General features: G+C 42.4%; 1 protein-coding gene across 1 annotated transcript; it reads right to left on the bottom strand.

Moving 5' to 3' along the window:
* Window positions 1-1361: 1361 nt before the first annotated feature.
* Window positions 1362-9485, bottom strand: LOC129822434 (extracellular calcium-sensing receptor-like). The gene is made up of 8 exons (XM_055880716.1): window positions 9262-9485; window positions 8717-8999; window positions 7782-7868; window positions 7408-7599; window positions 6599-7135; window positions 6193-6417; window positions 5799-5922; window positions 1362-2879 (listed from the first exon to the last, which is right to left on the bottom strand). The coding sequence occupies exons 1-8, from the start codon at window positions 9477-9479 to the stop codon at window positions 1981-1983; spliced, it is 2565 nt and encodes an 854-aa protein (XP_055736691.1). The 5' UTR covers window positions 9480-9485; the 3' UTR covers window positions 1362-1980.
* Between the last annotated feature and the right edge of the window lie 1811 nt (window positions 9486-11296).

Here is an 11296-nt window from a genome sequence, read left to right as displayed (position 1 = left end):
TTTAAAAACATTTCCAATATAGTGCATACACGGAGTTTACTAAACACTAGGAACACATTCCTAATATTGAGTTGCCCCCCTTCTCCCCCCTCCCCCTCATTTTCCCTTCAGAACAGCCTCAATTCGTCGGGGCATGGACTCTACAAGGTGTCGAAGCATTCCACAGGGATGCTGGCCCATGTTGACTCCAATGCTTCTCACAGATGTGTCAAGTTGGTTGGATGTCCTTTGGGTGGTGGACCATTCTTGATACACACGGGAAACAGTTGAGTGTGAAAAACCCAGCAGCGTTGCAGTTCTTGACACAAACCGGTGAGCCTGGCACCTACTACCATACCCCGTTCAAAGGCACTTAAATCTTTTGTCTTGCCCATTCACCCTCTGAATGACACACATTCGCTGTAGAAAAGGCCCATGGAGTTGGTGGATGAATCGTTTAATTCACGGCCAGTTGCTCAGCTGGGCCAGGGGTGCTTTAATTAGGTCAGGTGGAAATGTCAGACAGATCTCAAATCATTAAAAGGAGGAAATCGCCATCGCCCGATCTCGCTGCTTTCTCTTCTTTAACCATGTCTAATACAGAAGTTATGTGCGTCGATGAATCCACGTAAGTCCACCGAATCTTTTACCACCGAATCTGTTACCTTTTCATCTCAACTATCTGTTGCGAACGGAAGAGCGGGCCATCAATTATTGTTTATAGTTATTACCGCAGAGTGCGGCTTGGAGCGCATGCTTCAAAATTATTGTGTAATGTAATGGTCAGTGATTAGGGCCATGCAGATCATCACAGGCCAATTATGCCAGCAAGATATATGGTTAATATGTAATGAAATTACATGTACATATGAAAACAAACTTGAAAGGGTGAAATATGAAACGTCATTGTTTGTTGAACTGATCAATTCTGATATCAAACTGATGGGGATTGTAGTTTGAATAACCGATCAGTGATTGAATTATTTGTATTAGTCTTCTCATGATTATGATCAATAGTTACGAGTTTAAATGACTCAAGGATGATTTCTTATGATTTCTTATTGAACTGAATTACCTAATTATGTTAAGAATGAATGATTGTTACTCTCAGAATTCTCAGGTTTTTCTCTCAGGTTTTTGCCTGCCATATGAGTTCTGTTATACTCACAGACATAATGCAAACAGTTTTAGAAACTTCAGAGTGTTTCTTATCCAATAGTAATAATAATATGCATATATTAGCATCTGGGAGAGAGTAGGAGGCAGTTCACTATGGGCACGCAATGAAAATGCTGCCCCCTATCATAAAGAAGTTAAGAACAAGTGTATCTTTAATTCTATGAAAAAGATGTATCTTTCATCAACGTTTATGATGAGTATTTCTGTTATTTGACATGGATCTCTGCAATTTCTCCGGATATTTTGGAGGCATTTCTGAACATGGCGCCAATGTAAACTGAGGTTTTTGGATATAAATATGAACTTAAATCGAACAAGACATATATGTATTGTGTAACATGAAGTCAAGTGAGTGTCATCTGATGAAGATCATCAATCATCTCCTCTCTTTGGCTGAAATTTTCTGTGAGTTGGTGGTGACCTAACATAATCGTTTGTGGTGTTTCGCTAAAAAGCCTATTTGAAATCGGACACTTTGGTGGAATTAACAACAAAATTACCTTTAAAATGGTATAAAATACATGTATGTTTGAGGAATTTTAATTATGAGATTTCTGTTGTTTGAATTTGGGATTGCAGCCATAATAAGTTTTAACCTGTCTCCTCTCCTTCATCTACACTGATTGAAGTAGATGTATCAAGTGACAACAATACGGGATCTTAGCTTTTACCTGGATTCAGCTGGTTAGTCTATGTCATGGAAAGATCAGGTGTTGTTAATGTTTTGTATACTCAGTGTAGATTGTGGCCTATATGGGATAAACTATACATTTTAAGTAACAAAAGCACATCAAGAAAAATACATTTTGTATTACTCATTCACTACTTTTTATTTCCCATGAGATGTTGTTTAGTGTTCTTCTCTGGCTTCAGGAGGATGATGTAACACTTTGGAGCAAACAGACAGAACAGCAGCCCAAAGCTGGAGGCCAGGATGGCAAAGATCTCTACAGCTACTGTGTACTTCCCAGGAGAGCTGACGTAGGCAGGGATGAAGGAGATCCACACGGCACAGAAGATCAGCATGCTGAAGGTGATGAACTTGGCCTCATTAAAGTTGCCTGGCAGTTTCCGGGCCAGAAATGCCAGGATGAAGCACAGACAGGCCAAGAGGCCAATGTATCCCAGAACGCACCAGAAGGCCAGTTGGGAGCCCACACTGCACTCCAGAATGATTTTAGAGCGTTGGTCCTGGATATTTCTGGAGGGGTAGGGAGGGGCAGCCATGAGCCAGGCAGCACAGATCAGCACCTGAACCAGGGTGCAGGAGAATATGATGACCCTCTGCTGTTTGGGCCCCAGCCACTTCATAATGTTGTTCCCAGGCCTGGCGGCAGTGAAGGCTGCCAGGACCACCAGAGTCTTGCCCAGGATGCAGGAGATGCAGAGGGAGAAGGTGATGCTGAAGGCAGTGTGGCGCAGCATGCAGGACCAGGAGGTGGGCTCCCCGATGAACATCAGCGCACACAGGAAGCACAGAATCAGGGAGAGAAGGATAAAGAAACTCAGCTCAGAGTTGTTGACGCGGACGATGGGAGTGGTCCTGTGATGGAGGAAGACTGCCAGGACGAACACGGTCAGACAGGCGCCCACTACAGCGATCACCGTCAGGGCTATCCCCATTGCATCATGGGAAAGGAACTCCACCACTTTGGGGATGCACATTGTTCCATCAGCGTTTGACCAGTAGTCCTCGGGACATTCTGTGCAGTCTATAGAATCTACACAGAAAAACAGAAAGAAAGAGAATATGAATTTATCATTGATGGGTATCTGATGCAGTCAGGCGATATCCTACAGGTAAGTGACATTTGGTAGCAGATGTGGGACTGGTGTACAGATCAAGTCTTAAAATCATAACAAGAGTAAATTGTCATAATTTCATAACTATTTTTTTTATACAGAGAAACGTTAATACAGGGAAATGAAAAATATTATCTTTTGTATACTATTGGTGCACAGTGGCTAAGCTGAAAATGTTGACTCAATTTTCAACTTTGTGACAGAGCATTTGGCACAGAGAAGTAGATATGTACCCTGAAAAGATATACAGTGTATTCGGAATGTATTCAGATCCCTTGACTTTTTTCACATTTTTTTACTTTACAGCCTTATTCTAAAATATATTAAATAGTTTTTTCCACTCATTAATCTATACACAATACCCTATAATGAGAAAGCAAAAACAGATTTGACATTTTTGCAAGTGTATTAATAATAACAAAAGCAAGTATCACATTTACATAAGTATTCACTATTCCCTTTACTCAGTACTTTGTTGAAGCACCTTTGGCAGGGATTACAGATTCTATTTTTTTGGGGTATGGCGCTACAAGCTTGGCACACCTGTTTTTGGGGAGTTTCTCCAATTCTTCTCTGTAGATCATCACAAGCTCTGTCAGGTTGAATGGGGATCGTAGCTGCACAGCTATTTTCAGGTCTCTCCAGAGATGTTCGATGGGGTTCAAGTCAGGGCTCTGGCTGGGCAAGTCAAGAACATTCAGAGACTAGCCCCGAAGCCACTCGCTTGCTTTGGCTGTGTGCTTTAGGGTTGTTGTCCTGTTGGAAGGTGAACCTTCGCACCAGTCTGAGGTCCTGAGAAGGTCATTTTACTGAGGAGTGGCTTCAGTCTGGCCACTCTACCATAAAGGTCTGATTGGTGGATTGCTGGAAAGATGGTTGTCCTTCTGGAAGGTTCTCCATTCTCCACAGAGGAACTCTGGAGCTCTGTCAGAGAGACCATCGGGTTCTTGGTCACCACCCTGACCAACGCCCTTCTTCCCCAATTGCTCAGTTTGGCCGAGCGGCCAGCTCTAGGAAGATTGTTGGTGGTTTCGAACTTCTTCCATTTAAGAATGGAGACCACTGTGTTCTTGCAGACCAGAAATGTTTTGGTACCCTTCCCCAGATCTGTGCCTCGACACGATCTTATCTCGGAGCTCTACGGGCAATTATTTCGACCTCATGGCTTGTATTTTGCTCTGACGTGCATCGTCAACTGTGGGACCTTATATAGACAGGTGTGTGCCTTTCGAAATCATGTCCAATCAATTTAATTTACCACAGGGGGACTCCAATCAAGTTGTATAAACATCTCAAGGATGATGAATGGAAACATGAAGCACCTGAGCTAAATTTCGAGTCTCATAGCAAAGGGTCTGAACACTTATGTAAATAAGGTATTTCTGTTTTAATTTGTCATTATGCAGTATTGTGTGTAGATTGATGTGGAAACATTTTTTATTTAATCCATTTTAGTATAAGGGTGTAACATAACAAAATGTGAAACAAGGGAAGGGGCCTGATTACTTTCCAAATGCACTGTAGATATGGAGTCACTCCAGATTTGGCCCCGGGGGAGGGGAGTGTGGCAGCCACTAGAACTAAAGAATAACTCAAATGTAAATTCTTATTTAGCTTCCAGTCAATGTCTCTATACAAAGTCTAGAATTTGAAATTGCATATGTAAATGGAACTGAGTTGATAGGCCCATAGCATTTAAAATGTTAGAGCGAAAAGTCAAACGTTAGAGCCATTTTAGGTCATACCGGTATCAGGTTAGCTCAAACGCCATTTTCTCAGCCTCTGAGTATTAGAGAACAGTTTGATTGAATAACAAATCAAGTTCATAACAAGTGGATGAAATATATCACATTTATCAACACACACTAGTGGTTATGGATGAAATTGATCCAAATATCTGATAAAACAAACATGTTTTTTTTAACATCAAATTTGACAATTAACGTGTGGAATGTTTTACATATATGCTTATTTTGGGGGAATTGAAACAATTTTCTTCTGTTACTAAGGGTTAATCAAATAAAGTGTTACTGCTTGAGAGACAGTGTCTCTGCAATCATTACCAATTTGGGGTAAATTGAGGTATTACCCGTTGGCACAAAAAATACCTTTTTGCTTTTAGGGTTAAAGGAGGCTACAGGAATAAGACAACTGGAGGAGGACGTGCTGCTGGACAACACAAGGCCCTGTCTGTCAGCATCAACACAACACACGGACAGGATGTGCATAGTTGCTAGATCGAATCCACGAGCTGACAAGGTAAAAATCTGTCATTCTGCCCCTGATCAAGGCAGTTAACCCACTGTTCCTAGGCCGTCATTGAAAATAAGAAGTTATTCTTAACTGACTTGCCTAGTTAAATAAAGGTTAAATTAAATTTCAAAACATAACGCACTCAACTGGATCTAGATAGACTATATAAAATCTACCAAAAGAAGTTGTTCTATTGATTAACATAAATCAGAGTCCTCACCCCTCTGACTACTAATCTACAGGTAAGTCATTATATTGATTAGGGTATATCAGTCCTCACCTGTCTGACTACTAATCTACAGGTAAGTCATTATATTGATTAGGGTATATCAGAGACCTCACCTGTCTGATTACTAATCTACAGGTAAGTCATTATATTGATTAGGGTATATCAGTCCTCACCTGTCTGATTACTAATCTACAGGTAAGTCATTATATTGATTAGGGTATATCAGAGACCTCACCTGTCTGACTACTAATCTACAGGTAAGTCATTATATTGATTAGGGTATATCAGTCCTCACCTGTCTGACTACTAATCTACAGGTAAGTCATTATATTGATTAGGGTATATCTGTCCTCACCTGTCTGATAACTAATCTTGCCGCTGTCACATGGTACACAGTCAAAGCAGCACAGAGGTTCCCCACGACGGACAGCCTTCCTGGATCCTGGAGCACAGCTGGCACTGCACACGGAGACCACCAGCTGAACACCACAGAGAAAACACTTAAGCTGGTTCACCGTGTACCAGTTGTATACATTTAGCATAAAATGTATTGTCTTCATTACTATTATTTTTAACTTGACACTATGTGAGTGGGACACATTGCAAGACCAACATGCATCTTACATTGGAATCACAGTAATTCATCAAATCCCAACCTATCCCATTCCACCTACTTACCTCCACCTCACCCTACAGAACGTCAACAGTTGGCATCTGATGTGGTTAAATACACAGTGTGAGCAGCTTGCCTTGCTCTGATGCCCCGCCCACACGATCTTCTCCTCCTGGATCACCAACTCCTTCCCAGAGTCCTTTGCTCCGTCGAACAGGCCGACGTTGATGAACTCCATGTTCCCACCCGAGCCCCTCTGCCAGTTGATGATGTCATAGTACGGGATGGAATCCCCTTTCAGGTCAAAGTTCACCTCCTCCCCAGAAATGTAAAAGGCAACTTCTTGTAGATAGTGCTGCAGCTTTGAAGAAACATTGCAAAATCAGAAAAACGGTATTATAATTTTCTTTGCAGCGTGGTATGAAGCCCTATAGCTGGCAATTAGCATATGGATGTGCTCGAGAAGACAGATATTGAACAGGTACAGTAGATTATCTGTTCTATTCTTTTTCAAACGGTCCAGATAGTTACAATACCTTTACCTGCCAGGGGTGAACGTTGGTGCTGTGAGCGCAGGAGCGGTTGTGGAAGGGTCCTGCCCCAGCCGGGCAGTGGAGGAGGTTGTGCAGTGAGTGAGCGATGGCGTACACAGCCTTGTACACATTATAGGCCACTCTGGGGCTGGAGGTGTTCATGTAGGCTGAGTGCTGCTCCAGAAGAGTCTCCTGCCCTGAGCAGGGGAGCATCAGGGGGCTGGAGGGGGACAGAGAGGGAGAGCAGCCGTACAGAGCCTCCCACAGCTGCTGCACCAGGGGGTTAGAGGGGTACCTGCGGGGGTTCACCGTCTGCAGGTAGTCCCTGAGCCCTGGGATATTTCCCTGCCTGATCCCAAAGCCGATGGTGCCCCCCAGGTAGGGGAAGTACTCGCTGGTGGTGAAGAGAGAGGCAGTGACCCAGGCCTCACTGGCCACCCACTGGATGCCTGTGATGTTCTGTGCCATGTAGTCCTTCAGGAAGGGGGTCATTTCCCCCTCGGCAGAGAACACCACCACTACCCTGGCTGTGGAGCTACGCATGACCTAGAGAGAAGAGAGAGAGAGGGGAGAGGGGAGAGATGAGAAGATAATAGAGGGTAATGGTGGTAGAGATGGAGGCAGAAGAGGGGAGAGGAAGGAGAGAGAAGGAGACAGGGTGGGAGAGGAGTTAGAAGGGGAGAGAGGGGAGACAGGGAGAAAGAGAGAAGACAGGGAGAGATATAACCTTTCATTTTGTATAGTACTCGTTTTTTTTTTTAAATATGCAAGACACATTTGCGTCAGGGACAGAACAGTCTCTCTCCCTCTCTTCATACCTCTATGATCTCCAGGGCCCTCTGCTGATTGTAGAGCAGAGGGATCATCTCCTGGTAGGCCACACACACACCCGTCCCCTTTAGCTCCCTCAGCAGCCCTTGTAGGGCGAAGTGCCCATATTCATGGTCCCCACGTACCACCCCCACCCAGCGCCAGTCATACCGCACCAGCAGCTGAGCCATAGCCTTCACCTGGAATAGAAGAAAGGAGGATTAGACAGAAACTAGGTCATAACAGACCAGGAAGTGAACATACTTTGATTCACTCCATTTAAGTTGACTGCAGGGAGATCCACTTCAGAAATACTTCCTGAAGAATCCTGATATTCATGAGATCATTGCCTAATGCTTTTTTTTTAATTCCAGGCCTTCACCTGGTAGTCATCGTTGGGGATTACTCTGAAGAAAGTGGGGTACTTCCTCCTGTCACCGAGGCACGCGCACGACGAGAAGTAGCTGATCTGAGGAAAGATGTTGTAAGTAAAACACTCCTTCTTTCTACAACACAGACACAAGAACACTCATATGAAGAGTTTCTTTCCAAAACGCTACGTATACATTTTCAAAAATGTTGGTAAATTAGCTTTTATTGCTAATTAGCTTTTATTGCTGAAATGGTTAAAGAGACTGCTGTGTTTTTTCTCCATCTAATCATGTCATGGGGTAGTTTAATGATGCATTTATTTGTTTAAAATCTATCACTTGATGGTTTCATTTCAGAGAGACAAATGTTTTTTTTGCTAAATTACATACATCTGCCGAATTTTCTGAGAAATAAGTAGGACTGCTAGGTTTTACAGTAATATATATAATCATAATCATAATAATTCAATACACTAATATGAGATCTGTAAGTAAAACATTTATATTTTACAATTTAGTCATATAGCAGATGGTCTTATCCAGAGTGACTTACAGTAAGTGCATTTATCTATGGCTCTGTGAGACAATCACATATCACAGTCAAATAGACAGGATATGTACATTCCATTGCAGCTAAACAATGGCTATGTAGTGTTTTTTTGAATAAACACATTTTCTAAAATCTTTGATATGTAATATGTAATATTACAGTAATATGTTACACACACATGAAGGTAACCATAAGCATTCACTTCTGATTTTAAAAAAAAACATAAATGTGAACAACTGGTGTATATAGCGTTTTTTGGAAATGACCTCTTCATATACATATTCACGCACAGAGAACCAGAAAGGTTGTACAGTATCATGAGTCTGCAGTTGATCGATAAGTCAAATAATAAAAAGGTAATTCCTTAACATAGCCGAACTCTCAGTGGAGCCCTACCATGGGTATTTTAAAGGGCTGCAGGATTCTGGATACGACAATAGACTGCGCAGAACCGGATTCTCCGATAACAGCCAGAAGAGGAGAGGCACCAGAACACATGTGAGCCTGGCCCAGTCCGTTCAACATTGCCAGAGCAGCCCTCTGCCCTGTCAGAGGATAGGCACATGAGTCAAAGATCTTGTAGCCAAGCATGTGGTTGGGCAGCAGCTGCACACTCTGGTTGATCTCCTCCACCGCCAGCCTCATGGTCTGAGCCCAGCGGAAAGCCCTCGGATCAAACCTGAATACACAGAGAGAGAGAGAGAGAGACAGAGAGAGAGAGAGAGAGATAGACAGACAGACAGATGTTAGTGAGAGAGGTGAGGAGGAGGAGGAGGAAGAATGAGGAGAGAAAGATAAGGAGGAGAGGAAGGATGAGGAGAGAGAGAGAAAAAAACAGAGGAGAAAGTGACAATAAAAGGAGTCAAATAGATCTAGAAACTACATGAGGGAAAGAGGCTACAGGTCAAATAGAGTATTACTGGTTAACGCTGAAAACTCACCCATTGCACTTGACTGCTGTTGGTTGGTAGGTGTAGTTGACGTCTGGCATCTCCTGGTTGTAGTGCAGGGGGAAAATACCCCCAATGACAAAGTCACCATCAGCCACGAACCCAGGATCAAAGCCACTCAGCAGAGCACACTCTGAGTCTGTGGCTAGGCTGGAGGACAGGCTGACTGTGAGGGAGGAAGATAGAGACCACAAGAACAGCAGAGACATCCTCACTCACACCTATCCCCTCTAACAGTCAGAGAGAGAGAGCAGGAGAGCAGTTATATATATGACCTATCGTCTCTCTGCATCTCATTACTGACAAGACAAGCCCTGGATTGGACATCTGTTTAGAAGGCATATGACATCATCACATCATCACAAGTTTATACTGTACTATAAAGGGGTGCCTAGGCTAGGGATGAGGGTATGATTACAGTTTGTTTACCAAGCTACAGTGCCTTGCAAAACTATTCATCCCCTTGGCATTTATCCTATTTTGTGGCATTACAACCTGTAATTTAAATTGATTTTATTTGGATTTCATGTAATGGACATACACAAAACAGTTAAAATTGGTGAAGTGAAATTAAAAAATACATTCTGTGCTTTGAAGCCCCTAAATAAGATCTGGAGCAGTCAATTACCTTCATAAGTCACATGATTAGTTAAATAAAAGTCCACCTGTGTGCAATCTAAGTGTCACATGATCTGTCACATCATCTCAGTATATTTACAGCTGTTCTGAAAGGCCCCAGTGTCTGCAACACCACTAAGCAAGGGGCACCACCAAGCAAGCGGCACTATGAAGACCAAGGAGCTCTCCAAACAGGTCAGGGACAAAGTTGTGGAGAAGTACAGATCAGGATTGTGTTACAAAAAATATGAGAAATGTTGAACATCCCACAGAGCACCATTAAATCCATTATTAAAAATGGAAAGAATATGGCACCACAACAAACCTGCCAACAGAGGGCCGCCCACCAAAACCTACGGACCAGGCAAGGAGAGGCAACAAAGAGACCAAATATAACCCTGAAGGAGCTGCAAAGCTCTACAGCGGAGATTGGAGTATCTGTCCATAGGACCACGTTAAGCCGTACACTCCACAGAGCTAGGCTTTACGGAAGAATGGACAGAAAAAAGCCATTGCTTAAAACTTCTTCAGGATTGGTTGGTCCCCTGTGGGACGTTTGAGCTAACGTAGGCTAATGCGATTAGCATGAGGTTGTAAGTAACATGAACATTTTCCAGTACATAGACATATCTGATATTGGCAGAAAGCTTAAAATCTTGTTAATCTAACTGCACTGTCCAATTTACTGTAGCTATTACAGTGAAATAATACCATGCTATTGTTTGAGTGTGCACAATTTTGAACATGAAAAGTTATTAATAAACAAATTAGGCACATTTGGGCAGTCTTGATACAACATTTTGAACGGTTCATTGGATCATTCTTAAACTTTGCACATACACTGCTGCCAACTAGTGGCCAAAATCTAAATTGCACCTGGGCTGGAATAATAAATTATGGCCATTGTCTTGCATTTCAAAGATGATTGTACAAAGAAAATATATTTTACCAGATCTATTGTGTTATATTCTCCTACATTCCTTTCACATTTCCACAAACTTCAAAGTGTTTCCTTTCAAATGGTACCAAGATTATGCATACCCTTGCTTCAGGACCTGAACTACAGGCAGTTAGATTTGGGTATGTCATTTTAGGTGAAAATTGAAAAAAGTGGCCGATCCTGTTGAGGACAGAGGGCGCTGTTTTCACTTTGGGGGAAAATCGTGCCCAATTTAAACGGCCTCGTACTCAATTCTTGCTCGTACAATATGCATATTATTATTACTATTGGATAGAAAACACTCTCTAGTTTCTAAAACCGTTTGAATTATATCTGTGAGTAAAACAGAACTCATTTTGCAGCAAACTTCCTGACAGGAAGTGGAAAATCTGAAATCGATGCTCTGTTCTAGGGCCTGCCTATTAATGTCCTTGATATTTTTTAGTATAGATGCACTTCATACATCTT

Source organism: Salvelinus fontinalis, chromosome 24, assembly GCF_029448725.1.
Source record: "Salvelinus fontinalis isolate EN_2023a chromosome 24, ASM2944872v1, whole genome shotgun sequence".
Taxonomy (NCBI): Eukaryota; Metazoa; Chordata; class Actinopteri; order Salmoniformes; family Salmonidae; genus Salvelinus; species Salvelinus fontinalis.
Note: the sequence above shows the minus strand (reverse complement) of the source record. Positions and strands in the feature narration are given on the sequence as shown.